The 19,429-nt window shown below is 40.8% G+C and overlaps 1 protein-coding gene across 14 annotated transcripts in view; it reads right to left on the bottom strand.

Annotated features, from left to right (window-relative positions):
• tjp1a (tight junction protein 1a) overlaps nt 1-19,429 on the bottom strand; it is a 123,393-nt gene that overhangs the window by 6,916 nt on the left and 97,048 nt on the right. For 6 of the 14 annotated variants that reach the window (XM_086106394.1, XM_086106398.1, XM_086106393.1 and 3 more), the window contains 19 exons: nt 16,612-16,748; nt 16,329-16,434; nt 14,971-15,121; nt 12,251-12,359; nt 11,920-12,139; nt 11,371-11,555; nt 11,001-11,096; nt 10,302-10,328; nt 8,299-8,381; nt 7,914-8,124; nt 7,408-7,508; nt 6,653-7,003; nt 5,560-5,799; nt 3,710-4,516; nt 2,324-2,406; nt 1,963-2,139; nt 1,142-1,248; nt 787-1,046; nt 37-182 (listed from right to left, as the gene is read on the bottom strand). In XM_086106394.1, coding sequence (XP_085962520.1) covers nt 37-182; nt 787-1,046; nt 1,142-1,248; nt 1,963-2,139; nt 2,324-2,406; nt 3,710-4,516; nt 5,560-5,799; nt 6,653-7,003; nt 7,408-7,508; nt 7,914-8,124; nt 8,299-8,381; nt 10,302-10,328; nt 11,001-11,096; nt 11,371-11,555; nt 11,920-12,139; nt 12,251-12,359; nt 14,971-15,121; nt 16,329-16,434; nt 16,612-16,748 — 3,597 coding nt within the window. The remainder of the gene's footprint in view (nt 1-36; nt 183-786; nt 1,047-1,141; nt 1,249-1,962; nt 2,140-2,323; nt 2,407-3,709; nt 4,517-5,559; nt 5,800-6,652; nt 7,004-7,407; nt 7,509-7,913; nt 8,125-8,298; nt 8,382-10,301; nt 10,329-11,000; nt 11,097-11,370; nt 11,556-11,919; nt 12,140-12,250; nt 12,360-14,970; nt 15,122-16,328; nt 16,435-16,611; nt 16,749-19,429) is intronic. The other 8 variants (XM_086106406.1, XM_086106396.1, XM_086106395.1 and 5 more) reach the window with 3 other exon arrangements.

The following is a 19,429-nucleotide window of genomic DNA, read 5'->3' on the forward strand; positions in this document are numbered from 1 at the left end:
CATTCGATTTCATCCGTTGATAACGCGATTAGTTACCTCACAGGAATGGCTTTAGGCACCGCATTGATATTATTGTGCTGATACTTGGAGCGATGGTCCATTGTTCGAGTGAATGTATCTAGGCCACTGTCATGGTCTGTGGTTTGGGACTGGGAGGGCTTCACTGGAATTGCACTCTGACCCTGTTCAAAAGAAAATTGACATATTACTTCCCTGAAACCGGATACATACAATGTTTCCTCAACGAACACAGCGACTTGTAGAGAACGTTATTTCATGCATACAAATCCACATTTAAGGAAGTAACATATGCCAATTTCCATCCACCCATAAACATTCAGGGTCATGGAGAGTAGCTTGATTGGCCACACAAAAGAGGGACGAAATTCTGTACTGTTTGCGCCAGTCAATCACAGGGGTCATTGACATGCACTTTCACACCGAGTGGAAAGGGAATCCAATCCATACTACATGCACAGAATTCAGAAGAGTGAGCCACTACATTCGACCACAGATTAAAATAGGTCCCAAAGGTCTTAACCCTTTCATGGACAGCAATTACCACAGTGGACAGCTTATCATGTTATCAGGTTACACGTTATCATTATTGGTGCATGAAAGGGTTAATAAAGTGCCTGTGACATGATTCTGTCAAGGGACCCCAATTAGTTAATTTGAGTTCACATTTGCTGAGTGAGTAGGCATTCCACTGGCTGAGTTCACTTGAACATTATACACACCAGCCACAACATTAGGTGTGCCAACACCTGTTCAAACACTACTTACTTTTATGGCCATATCAGGCTTGTCATTGGGCAGAAGGTTGTGGTTGAATTTAGGACTCTCAAACTTGCGTTCGAAAGGCCTTGCAGAGGTTGTGAAGGGTTTGGGCAGATAGCGGTTGTAGCTAGATGCTGGTGGAGCCCCGCCGCTGGTGACAGTTTTCGGAAGCTTTTCACTCGTGCCATTCATTGGCGACTTCTCAGGGAAACTTTTGTGAGGCAGGAAGTTGCTGTGGACAGTGTCCTCTCGGGAAGGAGGCTGGGCTGAGGGCCAGTTATTGGCATTAACTTCAGAATTCATTTGTAAATACATGTATACCAGTGTTTTTTGTACACAAAACTATTCAGCATTATGTTACCTTCAGTTGAGGGCTTGGGAAGTGTGGCTGGTGGCAGAGCGGGTGTCAACTGGGGTACTGGTTCATATCTTTTCTCTGCTGTATTTGGTTTCTCCACTGATTCTGTTCTGTAAGCACAAGAAGAAAACAATCAAAAACATTAATGACAACTCAAGTTGGATGTAAAATGGAGATTGAAAGTCAAAAGGATATCCGAGTTTAAAGCCAGTATCCCACTGAGCGGCGAATGTTTGCGAGAGGAGTGGGTATTGATTTTTCAACAGGGTCCCACTGAAGGTCGCCAAGACGTTCGGTAGCAGTTTTAATGCTTACAAACACAATTTTCCTTGTCTTTTTGAACACGTTCGAAATTTCCTTGCAACAACAACAAACATTAAAACTGTTGGCAAACACGAACCCTGACGAGGCACCAATATTCGCTGCTTTCGCAAACAGTCACAAACGTTTGCGCCTCAGTGGGATACAGGCTTAGGAAACAGAGTGGATACAGAAGCCTGCTATAAAATACCTTCTTTCAATATGCCATTAAAATGAGACTGTTAAAAAATACATAAACACCTCCAAGAAAAAGACAACAAAACCTAGCAAAAAAATGAAAAGTTGGATTTTTTTACTGCAGTTTTAAAATTACCAAAAGGAGCTTCAACATTTTTACAAATTAAAACTCCTGAAATTCCAGTTTTATGAGAATACACACGTGACAGTTTCTTCCATATAGGTGGACTTTATAACCGCTATATGAACTGCCAGTAAATCTGGTGCTATGTGAAAACGCTTTGGAAGCAACCGTGTCAAAATCACAATGCAACTTTGAAAATTACCTGGAGAAGGTGTGCATTGTTTGTGCTTGAGCTTGGGGTTTGGCAGGGCCAGTCTGCAGCCTGTCAAAGTAAGAGAGCTGTTTCCTGTAGTAGTCCTCATCCTCATCTGGGTCATAATGGTTGGAACGCACAATGTCATCAGCCGCTTTGGACTGAGGCTTCTGAGGCTCTGGGACTCTAAATGGGTAAACAATGCCGCGAGTCCATCACAGTGCAATGAAGACATGGTCATGCAAGGAATTATCAAAATTTGTCAAATTGGGCATAACAATTAATCAACAAATGTCTTTCAGTCATTTTCCTGAAATTGATACGAGCAAAAGAGTGAAAAAAACCAACAACAACAACAACAAAAGCTTACCTAATGCTCTTGTCTGAGTCCAGGTTACTCAAAGAATTAGCTTTTGGGATGATTCCTCCTGCTTTCAAGGGCAAATCTGCGGCCTGTGGTAAGAAAGAAAAAGGATGTTTCATTTGTATATTTGGCATAGTAAATGTTCCCATTTCAGTCCTAGGTATGTATTGATATCCCAATATCACGATACGATAATAATCAACATGTTGTCGGGGTTGGGGATATAAAAAAAAGCCCACGATAGTGTAAAAAAAAAAAAAAAGTAATGTTTGTCAAAGGAGATGTGCTGCTTTTAATCTTGTCAAATGAGAAGACGATATTGTGGCAAATTTAATATTGCGATTTCGTTACATCCCCTATTAACTGCACTTGGGAGCACATTTTTTGTTGAGTCCGGTCTGCCAGCTGTATTGAACCAATTTTAAAGTGTGGAATCCAAAACTGATCATGTCAAGTTCTTGAGCTATGGGATCCCATTTTCTTAAAAACTATTAAATGTTTATGTATGTAAATAAATCACTAAGGTGGCATCGTTAGAGGCTTTGAACACTATAGTGCCGTGAAAAAATATTTGCCCCCTGATTTCCGTGTTCTTTACATATTTATCGGACACAAAGATTTCAGTTCACCAAACCAATTTTTGTATCATCCAGAGCATTGTATACAGGACCTTGGTAGGTCCCTCTGTAATGATTACGGTATAGACAATGACTGAATGACTGTGAACGCAGTCCTCATTCCTGACTCCCCGATCACTACTTTTATCCAGTGACCATCGCGCCTAAGATCAATCACCGTAACCGATCTGAAATGTAAGCGTCGACCAACGCTCATCGAGAGCACTTCGTAAGGGATTGTTAACACTCCCTGCACATTTCACTTAAACCGCACTACGAATTGGCCAACTCACTGATTATAAGTGGCGAAGGAGGGCTAAATTTAAAAAAAAGGAAAACACAAAAAAAAACAGCATAAAACAAAATAGAACTTGAAACGTAATGCCCATTATTACAGGGTTAAGAGAAAAGCCAGCACTAATCCCTCTAATTTCCTACTATGCTAGCTTTCTGTTTGCAGATCTTGATAGTACTGACTTATTGAGAGCTACACACACCTTTCATTGCACTCAATTGTGACCGCACGAACAAGTTGCCACCCTAGCTGTTGATGAGTACAATCGTAAGAGGCTGGCAGGTCTTACTACAGCTAATTAGTGGAATTTTGCTTATCTGGTAAGGTGCGGAGAAAAAAAAAAAAGCTTGACGTGCCGGAAAAAATTACTACAATTTTAGAATCAGCATTCCAACTTTAGTTTTAATCTGTATAAAAATCTAACTGAACCAATTTTGTTTTCTTAACTATTATCAATCAATGGAAAGCCAAAAGGATAACCTTGTTCCCAGATGGATCCGCTGTATCTCTGGCTCGGTCCACAGACACGGAACGTTTGTTTTCGAACATCTTGACTCTTGTTAGGACCGACTGTGGTTGCATGGCGGGGTCATCCTCGTGTAACTCCTTTCTGGCAATATTAGGCTTTGAAGTGTCCACAGGGGAAAATGTGGTGACCTCTGCTTTTGGGGGGGATGTGAGGCTGGTGTCAGAGTTTACAGGAGCAGAGTCATACTGCTGGGGTTTGTAGCCTTTAACCTGCTGTGTTTGTCCCTGGTTGTAGGTAGGCCGTTGGCCACTGGGGGAGCGGGCAGCCGGAGCGTGTGAAGTCAGTTGAGAATCCTGATTATAGTGCAGGTCTGGAGAAAGGGGTGGCGGGTCATCGTAGCGGGCAGGCCCCGGAACTGTGGGTTTCCCATAGCGAGGCCGTCCGTCGAATCCCTGCTGAGGTGGAGGCTCGTCGAAGCGGAGTGGAGGGGTGTACTGAGAGTCGAGGCCATCGCTGTATGGCAGGCGTTGATCGTAGCCCTGGGAGTTGGCAGTAGAGGGTGTCTGGCCGTAGGGGTTCCACTGTTGCTGCTCATAGTGAGGCACACTGTTCTCAAAGGGCGGAGAGTCATAGTTTCGGTACTTTGGTTCTAGATAACCACCGCCACCACTGACATCAAACCGACTAGGAGGGTGGTCATAATCTCTGTATGGCTGCTGATCTGGGTGATAGCCCTGCTGAGGGTTATAATTGCCAGGTTTCGGTCCAGGACCAGGTCTCCCTGTGCCGTCTGGGCTGTATGGATCCTTTTGAAACATCTATAAATACACAACAATGAATAAGGTTAGCAGCATCACAGGATCCACCAACCAACACACTGAACAAGGTAATATAATAAGATATGAAAGGATGAAGTAACTGAAAATATTAAAATCACTCTGTGAAATTAATTACAGAAGAGGAAACGAGTGGGGAAAGACCTGCAATAGAGAAACTGAGAGGGAGGGGTTACTAGTCAGATAATACAATAAAACAGAAATCACCAAAACACTGTGAAATTTCAAATGAAACACTGATTGTAGGAAATTAAATTGATATAGCAAACAAAATAATATACTACAAAACAATGGGATACATTTTTGCCTGAAGAATTTCTTGATCATTCGGATGTTTGATCATTTAACACGATTGACGCTGGATAGTATTTGCAGTTGTTACAGACCAATTTGGATTGATATTGAAACTATTTGATATCATTTAAAAAAAATGACACCCACTGTCTTACAATAACCTTGAACATAACTTGCGCATTACGCAAACATACTTCCAAACCGGCTATTCAAGAAGCAACTGTTAATTTTCCAGCAAAATCTGAGGTCTCTCGCGCCAAACTTTTATGACAGGATTGTGGCTTTCGACACTCGAGATGCAGATGCCTTGGTTGGAAAATTAACAGCTACTTTTACAAAAACAAAGGCTCTGTTTTGTCAGCATTGGGAAAATACAGCACAGAGATCTACTTCTAGTGGCCATGCAAAGAGGTTTAACAACAGTGAGTGCTGCGAGACATTCACTGCCTCGGCTAACACTTCCACACTCACTGTTGCTCACCAGCATTTGCTCACACATGCACAAATGTAAATACACGCACTCTCACACAGAATTATGTCCTCTGGGGAGCACTGTGATCAGCAGACATGCGGGGGGAGGCGTGGGGGTTCAAAAAGTAGAGACAAATAAGCGCGGCAGCAGGAAGTAGGCAGGTAGACAGGCAGCAGCGGCAGCACAGGCGGTCAGTCGAGTCACATCGAGCTGAGCTGGGCCCGGTCACGGAGCATCCAGAGGCAGGTCAGTTGGATACCTTTGATTCTGAACCGGCCAGTCCAGACTGTCTTGTTTCTGAGGTGACACTCTCAGGGGCTAGCTCAGGCGTGGGCCTCTTTAGTGAGCCAGCCTCTGGGTTGGGGCTTGGTAGCCTGTGGTGAGCTCCAGGAGCCTCGCCGGGGCTCGGGCCCCCTACAGTTTTTACGGCAGGGGTCACTGTCTCAGCCAGGGGCTCAGGGAGCTGGGGGTTGCTAGGGATGGCAGTGGCTTCTGCTTTCTGTGAAGTGGTTCAAAAATGTTTAATAACACGTGCTGACACTACTGTGCAGTGCAAACAAGTGTTAGTGTTGTCAACAGACTGCTCCGTATGTGTGCTTTACAGCGTACACTGAGTCACACAGCCAATCACACCTTGCCTCCACACACTTAGTTGTGGCTGTTGATCAACAAACAGCACGCCATGTTAGGAATTAGGACACATTTTCAATGTTAGAATACACTAATTTGGCTTTAATTCTATGATAACAATACAGTAAGATCTCCTTGTCCCTTTTTATGCTTATTAACAGATACCGTAATGACAAACACTCCGATTTGGAAATCTGTGCTAAATACATTTCACAGCAATGTTGGATTTACACTGTTTTTTTTTTGTCAACATGCACACAATACTTTCCGGTACCAACACAGTCCCAATCACAAGTGTAACAAGAGTAGGAAGTGCACATAGGTGAGTACTGTTATGTTACAGACAAGTGGACAAATATATGCTGGATTTCCCAGTGAAATCAGCAACAGTCATACAGACAACTCTTGGTCATACAGAATACAAGAGGAAAAGTGCATATTAAGTTCTATGGTTTTAAAATGTAACACACACAAAGATTAGTCAACACACACCGGGTTAAATAACTCCTGTAGAGGTAATTTGTATTGTATTGTATTGTATGGCGATAAATACTTGACCAGCAAAGGTTAGACTTTCACACTGATATTGCATTGGCACAGTAACAGCACACAATATCTGTAAGAATAATCATGAGCCTTCAATAGCGCCTCCAGAACACCCTTCTAACGCACACCACGTCCTCCAGACAACAGGGGAGACGTACAGCTCTCAGAAACGCTACCTGCTGCGGCGCCGGGGCCTTGAAACCAGCTGGGTCGATGCGGTTCAGGGGGTCCGACTGCAACCCGTGTTGGTAACCAGCGTAGCCAGGTGGCTCCTGGATGACGGGCGGGTCTTCCCGGACAGGCTCAGATGAGCGGGTGATGGCAGGCCCCGTTGGAGGGCCCACATCATCATTCAGCGTTTCGTCGAGCTCCTGGTCGGTGTAGGCTCCGCCCTCCGTGTCCGTGTCGTCATAGTCAGAGGTGTGGCGGCTGTCGGTGCTGTACATGGAATACTCACTGCCTGGTGCCGACAGGTAGGACAGACGGTCATCATGGATATCCAGATCATCCTCTGCTGCCCCGTCAGCCTGTGACATGAAGTGGCAGCAAAGAGTTTTCAGCAATGTGAAGAAAGAGACATTCAAGGTGGACATCACATTTTTTTAAAGCAGTGCAGTTCAGTTCAGTTAGTCACGATGTCATTCGGAACTGTCAGCTTTGCTTTCATCTGTTTTGGCAATAGGTGCCAAAGTACTACACTACATTACACTATAGAAGCAGCATGATACAGTCTAGCTTGCAAATTCGTTCGACAAAAGATGACTGGCACACTTGGCGTAAAACAAAATGATATGAACACATAGAAAATGCTAACAATTTTGACTCTTCTCTCCATTCTTACAAGAATCTTGCCTTCAATACACGGTCAACTTGCGACAACAAAGGTCCGAACTGTATTGCTCATTGAAAACGTGGCTTTTGTGTGCTTTACCTTGCCCTCTGAAACCCACACCAGCTGGTTTTGCTGCTGTTGGATTATTTCTTTGAGTGCGCCAAACCATCCATCGTTCATGTTGTTCAAGTTAATGGTTGCTGAACACACAAAGAGTAGCAGAGGCACAGAAAAAAAAAAGACTTCAATTTGTTAGAGCAAATAACCAACATCATCTGCAGCCGACATTCGCACAATGTGTGTTTGTCAAGGAGGATTAGGTGAAGTGGAATTTCATCCAGAACTACAATCATTTTTTATCACCAACAGATGCTTCAAAAGCATGGCCACAGCACAGGCCTTGGCAGGAAAAGCAAATGTAAAAGGAAGTCTAAATCTGGATGAAATGGCAGCATGCTGCTGCATGACGTCACCACTGAACAATAGCAGTTAGACTGAGCGTTGTGAGGCCAACTCTGCAGCCCATGGTGTCTTTACCCTTGTAAAACGTTAGAATTTTCCCTCCTTCGGAAGAACACGTTAATACCTCCCCCGGTGGGACTCACTGGTGAAAAGATGGTGATTGTTCTTCCTCAATTTTAGCGCTCGCTCGTAGAGCTTCCTGGCACTCTTCCTAGACTCTGGACAGAGTCTGGTCCTCATGTTCTTGACGCCTTGCTTTGTGTCAGGGTTGAGAAACACCACTATTGGATACCACTGCGCATAATTCAAACGGTCCACTGCATTTGGTGTGATGTCCAGCACTGCATGTTTGTCCTTAAAATAAATAAATCCATTAAGTAGGTAAAATTATATTCAAAGCAAGTATCATGCACACCCAATCAGAACAAATTAATGTAGTCCACCAGAGGGCAGCAGTGAGACACTCATAATAAAGAAATCTTGATAAACCATATTTTGGACTGATTTTAGTTCGGGGGACTCTCTCACCCGGTCAATAATCTGTTTGATGGTGTGCAGGCGAATGATGCCAGAGCTTTTCTGGTCAGTCCCAGCATCCCTTGGTTCACTTTCTGTGGAAGGCAAATAGACACTGTAACTGAATCACATCAAAAACAAAAGATAAACAGTCGAGACAGGCAGTGCCCAAATTAGTCATCCTTGTGGCATGCGGTTGTCGACTCCCATAAAAAGAACTGTAAAATACAGAACAATAATCTCTGTACAGGAGAGGACAAGTGTTTATGAAAACGGATGTCAAGACAAAATAAAGATGGCAGCCAATTCATGCAATAGCCATTAGGTATTTTGAATAGATTAATGGAAATGACAAGTGGTTTGTGGTGACTGTGTACGTGCAAATGCAAATAAGGTGAATGAAGATGCCAGAAGTGTGTTTTGTGAGAAACACTGACATGAAATAAAGAAGCAGGAGGGTCATTTGGCATTACAGTAACCGTAAACGGCAGGGATTTTTAAGCAAGGGTGTGTCGGGGACTTTATGATTCACATAAATACAAGAAATGATGTTCTGCCTGGAAAGACAATGTACTAAAAGGGTAGTTTTCTCATGAGGACGCTCAGGATAGTGACTCATACAACACTTAACACACAGTAGCTAAAACCTGCAGATTTTTTTTTGTTATAAACTCCAGTGTTGAGCTCCAGTAGGGCCTTAGACTAAACTATTATTACACAGTCAGTTTAACAAAAGAGAAGTACTGCCAGGCAACACGTCAGATATTCAACCACATGCAGCTATGTGAATGACGGTCACTTGGGAATGACAGGTGTTTCGAAAGCTTCACTTTAAATGAAATTCTAAAGTTGCAGACAGTCTAAGTCACTGTACAGGCATAGGACCGATTGAATTGGGGGGGGGGGGGGGGGGGTAATCGTGCCAAGACTGATTGCTACGACTTAGCTTATGTATGCACCTAGAGTGGTGCATACATAATGGTGCTTTAGAAAAGATGCCTCTTTCTTAGCTCCAAAATAGCACACACTCAAGTAGATGCTTCTTATTTCAGTTTGTATTGTGGGACTTCAAAGACCCAAACACTCGTCATCGTTTAATGTGTGATAATAGCTGCACCGATATACTGATAGTAGCAGGGTACATGGATGTGCAAAAAGTTTATTTTAAAAGGTACCGGTATGTTGAAGTGCTCTCACATAATTGGTTTGCTTTTAGTACTAATGTTGTGCTTACAAAAAAAGTTAATCGAATCTAAATGTTTTTAACCAACTGACTCAATAAATGTTATCACTTATTAGAGAATTTGCAATGCGTCTATGTGGGTGTAAAACCGATTTGACTTGCAAGTCCCAAGGCGCTGGAAGTGATCCAGCTACCCTTTCACATGACAATGGCGCTCAATTTCGATGAAAAATATTTGTGCAATTAGGAAATCATTCTTACACAACTTGAGTAACAATATTAGAATGGTAAATCCTTCCATCCTTTTTCTATATTGCTTATTTTCGATAGTGCCACATGGTAGCTAAAACGGAAAGGGCGGAAACGGATGCATATTAGTCAAATATGGTACTTGTATGTTTGGTCATTCTTAATCATGGAAACTCGGGCCCAAGCGACCGTTGAAAGAGACTTTATAATTGCTCATACACTCGTGATCTTTCCAAGTAAAAGTAATATGGGATATAAGTTAGTATATTACTTTTCGTTAGTGGCACATCTCCTATAGTCGAGCAATTACTGTTCTATTTCATCCCTGCTGACCCCAAAGGGAGGTGCTTAAAAAGCACTGATTGTTTCCTGTGACCATATGCTGGAAACATTCAATGCTTTCAGCACTGCCTCTGGCGGTCATTTATAGGCGTACCGTTTGTTTGGCCAAGTTCTTAAATGAAGTGATCTTTTCTTAAATATCTATAGCAAGCAATCTCTTTACCAAATGCTCGCTGATTAATTACCGGCCATTCTTTAAATCAAATAAAACAAATGCAAGTTGATGCACTTAATGACATACTTTCTCCTCCTTGTTGTTGCTGTGTTTCTGAAAAGAAAATACAGTTACACAAAGATCACTAGAGTTCTAAAGACACAAATCAAGAAATGGAATCATTTCTTATGTTGGTCTGAATTAGGTGTGGTTCTTTGCTCACTTGGAATTCATAGTACACTAATTTTGATGACACGTTACAAAAACCTTTTAAGTCAAAAGGGGTAAGGATGCTTACTTTTTGCTTTCCAAGTGTTGAAGAATGACAGTTTAACATGAGAAAAACAATGAACAGAAAATGCCACAGAAACATGACCTGACAAGGACTACAGGGTTCAAACATAACCTAAAGAAAATTGTCCAGAATATGAATCGGCAACCAGACAATACTAATAGAAATGTATAGAATAATTATTGTTCTTGTTGAAAGAAGAGAAAAAAAAGTCCAGTATGTGCAATGTTTTACAGTGACACTCTTTCTCCAGCCCTGCTCTCTAAAATCAAAAAGTCATTTATCAGTATTTCAAACATTAAGTTTAAAAACTTCATTAACATTTTTCTGAATGACAAACTTAACATAGTCACTGACCCAACACTGATTTCAACATCTGTTCCATGCAGGCTGGTTCACAAAATACTATTTAGCTCAAGCACAGCTTTAATAATATATATATGACACTGCATACTTTAAGGGGAGCAAAAGGGGAATGGGTGTTGAGCACTTACTTGCTAACTCAAAGATGTCGGGCTCCTCTCTGGCCAGCTTTTCTCTTGCAACGTCTGCTATTGGTCCAAAGATGACCACAGGCCTCAAGAACCCAGCTGATTGTAAACAAGAACAGGTCAATATTTGTTAACAGTTCTGGGCGGAGGTACCTCAGACCATCTGACTTTTATGTCTAGATTTAGCTTGTTATCAGGTGCCTTTTGTAGTCCGGAAATCAAGGTGCATTTAGGTGTGAATAAAAAAAATATGTAGAGACCAAAATAAAAAGTAAGTGATATCTTGTGGTTGAAACATCAGTATTTCGAACACCAGTAAATGTAAATCTTGATATTCTCTATTTGCAAAATGCCTTCCTTGACCTTTGCTTACCTTCTCTAAGCACCACCCTCTCATATGCGGGGAACTTAGTCTGAACTGGCTGTGCTGACAGGTCCTCTCTGCTCTTCCGCAAATTCCTCTTTGAGCTTCGCAAGCCACGAAATCGCCAGAAATCCGCTCTATCACCCCCTGGTGTTTTGGGCAGGGTATATTGCACACTGGACAGCTGCTCAGCCCTGAAGCAAAGAACAGTAGGATCTGTTGTCATGCTTTGAAAAGCAAAACTAAGCTAGACTTCATTCTCGAGTTACAAGCTAATTTAATTAATTCTATATCTGAAAAACTATCATGAAAAATATTGCAGCAACAGTACAAAATAAAATTGCTGTACTGAATAATTTTCACTGTTGTAACAGTATTTATTTCGTTGGTTGGTAACAGGAGACATATCCAACAAATCAAAACATGTCTTTTGTTCACACTTCACTAAGTTAATAAGGTTCATGTCAATATCTGTAGATGACCTACTTCACATTCATATGAGCAAAATAAGACTTTGGAGAATGTATTTTCCAAACGTGTGACCTGAGAATTAATTACCTGTTCTTATTGGGTATGATGCCCCTCTCCACCTCCTGATGGTTCTTGCCAATGCGAATAGCAAGCCAGGAGCCTAACTTGCCATTGTAGAGGGTGTCTACCACACGGAACACCTCACCCTTGTTAAAGCTCAAGCCATATGGTGACTCTTTTTCATATTCAAAATGTGTGCGAATATAGAAGGAGTCGCCCACGTCTGACTCCACTATTCTCCGATACACTATAATGTAAAAAAAAAAGAAAAAGAAAAGAAAAAGTGAGAGTGACATTGTAAAGTTATTTTAGTATGCTGAAACAGATGGCTGATGAGTTTCAAGTACTAAGAACTCACCATCTTTCTTCTTCTGAGCTAGAATTGTAACTTCCTCCCCCCTCGGGAGATCAAGCAGAAACAGCACCGCCTCTTCCCTAATTATATTGGCAAAGTCCACATTGTTCACCTGCAGGTATAAAAAAGACGAAGTGGTTTATAATCTTAATCCCGTAATCATCCCGAATATCTGAAATATTTCATTTTCTTTTTGTGTTCAAAATAAGACATTACATTGATGATTGAAAAATCATTTGAATCATTTTTCGCCCCTCAAATTCTTTAGTGGACATGCAATGTTTTTTGTTCGTTCATTCGTGTTGTTTTTTGCTGCACAGTAGATGAAGAAAAATCTACAGAACCTAGTAAACCTTTTTAAAATGATCATTTCTTAAAAAAAACATTCACACACACACAAGCGCCAGCACATACATATTATATATGCATACATATACACACACACACACACACACTTGTGTGTGTGTGGTTGGCCCTTTTTGTGTGAGCAGCACGATATAGCACCAAATTCAAAACCTGTTTGTCATCAGAAACTATCAAATCATCCGTTACAACAAAGCTGCCTCCCCCTCATGTGCTGCTGCCCTCCCAAACACAATAAGTGCTGTTTATTGACTCTGCTTGAAGGGCTGCGGGGGAAGCAGAAGCACTTGGGCTGAATCACTGAACTCCAGAACGACACCGTTATCCTTCCCAGAAACAGGACGACTTGATATCTTTATCTCCACAAGAACACCAGGAACAAAAAGCAACAATTTGGAGATGGAGAACAATGTACTGGAAGTCTTCACGTGGGTGTGCAGCACAATGGGAAGAATGCGTGCAAACACAGAAATTGATCTGGACAGATGGTGGCGGGAACAAAGGACAATGTATACACAATCTTATAAAGGGGTTCATAAACAATTACATGATCTTCAATATAGTCTGTCATTTAATTAAAGATCATTAGGGAGGCAGGCTTCGAGGTTATTTCAGTTAAACTGTTACCCACATTCAAACACAACCTCAACTGCAACAGTGCTGACTGTGCAGATACAATTCATCCAAAGTTTCAAAAAACCTTGAAAATATTTACGATAGGCACAATAAGGGCAGAGGCCGTTGGTTAAAGATATTGTATGCATCAAATAAAGGCAACAGGATGATATTTCCCCTTGCAGTTCATACTTCGGTCCCAAATGTGGGGTCAAAAACAAAGCACTTGATTATATGGAGAATGAGGAGGCGTTGGCTGCTGAGATTCTAGCTTGCATGGAGCAGTCTCTGGACAAGTTTGTTTTGTTATTTGATTAAATCACAGCATTTAGTTCAGACAAGGCGCATGTGAATTTTGGAATTCACAACTCTGGTCTTCATTTGAAGGAGCAGAAAGATCTCCCCCAAGGACAAGTGCACATAGTGCAAAACACAGCGAGGCGGACTTGACAATGTGGAAAATATTGTGCTGAAGGTCCATGCCTACTTCACACCTGCCAAAAGGACAATAGGACGCAAAACGTTTTGTAGGTGTTCCCGTGATGATCAAAACACCGAAAACAGTGACACAAATAAAGAAGTAACGCTGATATGGTTGCTCCATCCGAAGGGGCCGCCGTCTGTTGGGCCATGCATGACCTTGAGATGCTGTGGTTGGTGTCCCTTATTTTCATTTATGAAACGTGGTAACCTTGTCTAAAATACAATTTTATGGACGGTGGCAAACCTTAGCAAGCGAGAAACAAGCAGCTTCACACTTAATTTCTGCTCAAGAGCGACCATGCTCTGAATATGATCCATTTGTCGGACCGAAATTTTCCCTCGTAGGCCTTTATTGGAACAAATCTCAGAGAATGTTTTAATAGTATCATGATTGCTAATGTTTCCTAGAGAAATAGCTGGTGTTTTCATTCCTTTCAAAAAGTCATTGAATTATTTTATGCTATTCAGCAGCAGAGGAAAATCCTGCATGCATAATCATTTGGAACAACAAAGTGTACATATTGCGCGTTGGACAAACAGTGGATTCGAAGCTGAAATCAATAGCGTCATCCAGTCAACTGGCACTCAGTGAAATAGAAGAACTGTTCAAGAGGTCAGAGAGCAAGAACAGCTCCTATTGTTTGTTCACACTGGACACAAGAGGAGCCGTAACACGAGGCACAGCTTGGCAATGACTCACAGACTGACAGATAAAGTACATTGTACAGTATTCCCAGTACTATTGTGGTGATGTAGTCCAGTGGATTCATTAAAGTTTGTGTAGGCTGCTACCCGATGCTAACCGCCAGCTGTTCCTCCCACTACAAGATTTTGAAAAGGAATTTAACTCATGATCCTTTCCAGAGACCTTAAATATGGACGATAGACAATGGTACAACTGAAGAGCTTCATGAAAACAAATCAGGGGTGCATGTGAGACAGTCCTCCTTCGCTCAGAGACAAGTGGCTGGAGGATTTATTTTCTCTCAGAACACTTCTGGCTTGTAGCTCAGTAAAACCCAGTGTGAATTATGTTAAAAAAACAGATTAGCCTTGAAAACCAATCTGTTTCTACTATTTCGGATTTCTGTTCTAAATGTTTTGATACTAATGCAAGACTTGCACATCATTTACCATATTCAAATGAATTCACTGCCTCCCTCCTTCCTGAAACCAGGTTAAAACAGCAAATTCAACTAATAATTTTTGTCCCAAGAGAAAATCACGTGTGCAGGTAAAGAAAGAGTTCAGGCGCTTCATACCCTGAGAATCTGGTCCCCTTCTTCCAGTCCCTCCTTGGCTGCAGGACTTTCCTCCAAAACTCCCGCTACAAAAATTCCAACATCGTTTCCTCCAGCTAGCCGAAGTCCGACACTCTCTCCCTTTTTGAATTTAACCAACTTCATACTTGGCCTACAACAGAAAACTGGTGGTCAGATGGCAAACATTTTGGATTTGAAAACGGACACAAATGGTTACATTTTCCACTCAACATACACAGGTGGACAAAACTGTCAGTACCCATTCATTAGACATGGACCAATTTCTCATGTACGTGACTTTAAAAATTCAGGGCTTCAATAGCCGCTAAAACTGTCCGCCAACGGTAATGAGCTTTTCTTTTGCCTTTTCAGGGGACTCCTAATAAGCAGCCAACGTCTAGCTGCAATATTATTGGCTGCATGAAGAGATCACTAAACGTGCCCCCTCTGAAGTTAATTGATGAGAGGCCAAGCATTTTTTTTCTCCTTCTTGGCTGGGGACAGAAGGGAGGGGTAAACAGTTACACACACAGCAGGGATTGAGGGAAACGAGAGAGAGAAATTGCGCGAACACCAGCATACACAGATGCCTTTTTACCATGTCGATTAAGGTGCGTTGTCCCCCCCCCCCAAAAAAAACACAAAACCAAAAACAAACAAACATGGTGCTACCGGGTACTAGTTAATCCCTGAAAGACAACATGAGTTGCCTACAAGACTGTTCTGGAAACAGCTCACCAGGGACACTGAATTACTGAGAATGTTTAAAACAGAAGAATGTTAGTATTTATTTATTTGAACTTAATATAGTACATGTTTCTTAATATATCAAGTATTCCATATATTGTTTAAAAATAAAATTGAATTGATTCAATGGAAAAAATGTTACTTTTATTTTCTAAAATATATGACAAAAAAGCACATTTTAGATATTTACACGATATTTTGGACTATGGTTTTCATGCTGTGAGAATGTACTATCACCCCATCCTTGAAAGAAACGCCTGAAAATGCTCAGTGAAATAATTTGATATAGTAATATTGAAATAGTTTATCGTTCTACTGAAAATTAGCTGTTGCTTTATTTAGTGGTCCTATAGAAGTACTGCGTAATCGTTGACACGACTCCAAGATACAATACTTTCCCACTGGTATCAAGCCAACATGTTCACAATTTTGCTGCTGTAAATTGGGAATTTCTCCATTGTGAGACAAATAAAAGGTTTTCTTATCGCATTTATTCTCTTTTATTTATTTATAACCTCAGAGGAAGCTCGCTAATTAACTGTCAACAGGCAAGACAGTCCTTTAGCTCAGGCTCGATTGAGAGCTTTGTGAGAGCAGAGAGGATTACTGACCTGAGGATACTGTCATCATGAGCGGCGCTGGGCACAGGTGCATCAGAAGGGCTGACTGGCAGATCCACATCAGGCTGGCCAGACTGTGCATACACAGGCTTTGGTTCTGAAAAAATACAATCAACAGCAGGTTATATTATGACCCACAGGGCAGAAAAAAAATAAAATAATTGCCGCTTCGGTTTAAGTCCCTTTTATCATTCGATGACATGCTTCATGTCCCCCCCCCCCACTTTCCCGAATGACAACGAAGGCTTGATGATAGAAAGGAAAAGATATATACCAGGCAGCGGAGGTAACTGTTTGTCATCTCTGGAGCTGCTTTGGTCACTAGTCTGAGATAAGACACCATCATCAGAGCTTTTGACTGGCGTGGACATAACCCCTGGTTTAGATCGCTCCTCATCTCGACTTCGATGGCTAAAAGAAACAAAAGTCAAGATTACAAAAAAATAAAAAATAAATTCTCAACACCAGAATGACAGTTGGAAGTTTCTTGTTGTATTGTATAAATGGTTGAATGTAGTTTGAATATATGACATTCAGAACTGTCAACAATATATGATTCAATTGCAAAAGCAGAATCAACATTCTATATTTTGAATACTGAATATAAATGACAACATCATATTATTTCAAAAGGTACATTCCCCATAAATTAGTCACGAGAACTACACATATGACCAAATAAAATGTGGGACTCGATTAAAAAAACAAAGCAGAAAAACCAACAACAAAAACAGCAAACTCGCAGGGACTTGTCTTTTCATTTTCATTCAGTTCCAAAGACATATTTATGACTTTTCAGACTCCATGCAGTCAACCCCAGGTGCTTATTTATGTTTGTTTAATTTTTTCAGAAGAGGTTTGATTTTTTTTTTTTAAGTGTCTGAATGGCTGGCAATGAATGATTCAACTCTGTACAATGAGTCCACTGTACAAAGTTCCTCAATATTAACATTTTCATCAACTTATCACAATTTTCCTTGATGTATTCTCAGACCAAAAAATAAATTGAAAATCTATTACTGTATACAAAGCTACAGAAAAGAACGGACCACCCCTAAAGAAGACAATTTCTACAATTTTGTATTAATCATGATAAAATTCCAGTTGTACTGTATTTGTCACTTTGTGCGTGCGTGCGTGCGTTTGAAAGGAGAGGTGTGCAGCGCTGAAGGGGGTTGGGAAGAGTGAGGCATGAGGCCTAGAGAGAATGGGCTGTGCTACTTAAAACAAAAGTTGAATTCCAATCTCATCACATGACTGCCTGTTGGAACACCCCACTTGAACTGTACTAAGTGCCTTTTGTAAAAGATTTTGAAAAAACACAAGCTCCAAATAAACCACTACTGTTACTGTCTACTGTCATACTGATACAGTAAAACACACACACACACAAACAGTAAATATCATAAAAATTGTATTAGCAAGACTAATACACACTTTCTTTTCTTCTTTGTTTTGAAAAATGATCAAATCAAATTGCTACAAAATAAGGGGTAGGACTAGATAAGTTACTTACTTCTTCCTACTCCCTTGAGCATACAACTGTGATGATGTGTGTTTTCTTCTTTTATCTACTTTCTAATTTTCCTTACATAATTTCTGTTTGACTTTTGTCAACCTGTTATTGTGTATACTATATATGCTCAATAAACAATAAACAAACAAACAACACACACACACACACACACACACACACACACACACACACACACACACACACACACACACACACACACACACACACACATGATCTTGTTGTGTATCTGCAGCCCATTGACAAAGAACTCCATGTCATCATAACAGTATTACAATAATAAAATTTCAACTGGAGAAAATGTCTGCTATTGGCTGGCAACCAGTTCAGGGTGTACCCCGCCTACTGTCTGAAGACAGTTAGGGTCGTCTCCAGCACGCCTACAACCTTTGTGAGGATAAGCGGATTAGAGAATGGATGGATGTACAAATGTACTGTTTAATGCTTGTAAATGGGTAAAAAATGACAGCCAGTGCTGTGGCTTGGATGATTTCACATTGATCAGTACAACTCACAATTCAACACATTTATCAGAAGAAACACTAACACCATACATAGTATCTCGGTCTGAGCATCTAATCAAAATACGACAGACAAAAATAAAAGATGGAAAAGACTACAACATTTTTACTGTCAATAAAATTAAAAAAATATTCAAAGAAAAAAATTGTAAATTACTCACTCGTATGTCTGGGTAAGCTGCACCATGACACTTAACGAGGCACTGGAATAGAAGTCACTGAGAAACACTTTCCTGTGCCCAAAATAAACTCATGTCCAATAAGAGATACTCTGCATGAGGGGAGTTGTAAGTGCTTTGGTCCATTCAATAATAGTGAACCTGTCTTGTCCAAAGGAAAAGAATGCATCTAAATCCTGCAGCCAATCAGGTTAAGCAAACCATCTGTCCTTGGTCAAAGCACTGTGGGAAGTATGTCAAATTCCTTTTATCCTCCTGAAACGGAGAGATAATCATTCACTTACGTCATAGTCTAGTGACAGGCGTATTGTTATTTCCTCTTCTAACGCTTCATTTATAAATGCAGTGTGAAAACCGGAATAAACTCAGAATCTGCATACAAAATGAGGCCCAGTTATGAATTCTATGCTTTCGTGAATGTATGGCGAAATTAAAATGATAGTCTCGATGAAATGAAAGGGAAAAATAAATGAAAAATTAAAGACAGCCAAACAATGTGATTTCAAAAGGAAAAGTACTGGCTGTATATGAGTATATATTGAGTTAAAGGAAAAACTAGTCAACTATTAGTGGCTGTGGCAATGAACAACATATTGGGATGGTTGATGAGGCCTTTAAATAAAATCCGGGGTTTTTTTCCCTCCAAAGTCAGACTTCAGATCTTAATACATTACAGAAAGAACATGACAATGCCATTATTCAAAAGCATCTGCTTCTGACACCAAAACAAGCTTTTTTTTTCCACAGAAAGTTTCATTTGCAAACAGTAACTTGCATCAAGAGAAGTAATATAAATACTAAAGTTTCGCTTTGAAAAATTCCCCTGTAGTCAAACGTATACAGTATATATATACTGTA

This window comes from Hippocampus guttulatus, chromosome 3, assembly GCF_054856545.1.
Source record: "Hippocampus guttulatus isolate MCC_2025c chromosome 3, RoL_Hgut_1.0, whole genome shotgun sequence".
NCBI lineage: Eukaryota > Metazoa > Chordata > Actinopteri > Syngnathiformes > Syngnathidae > Hippocampus > Hippocampus guttulatus.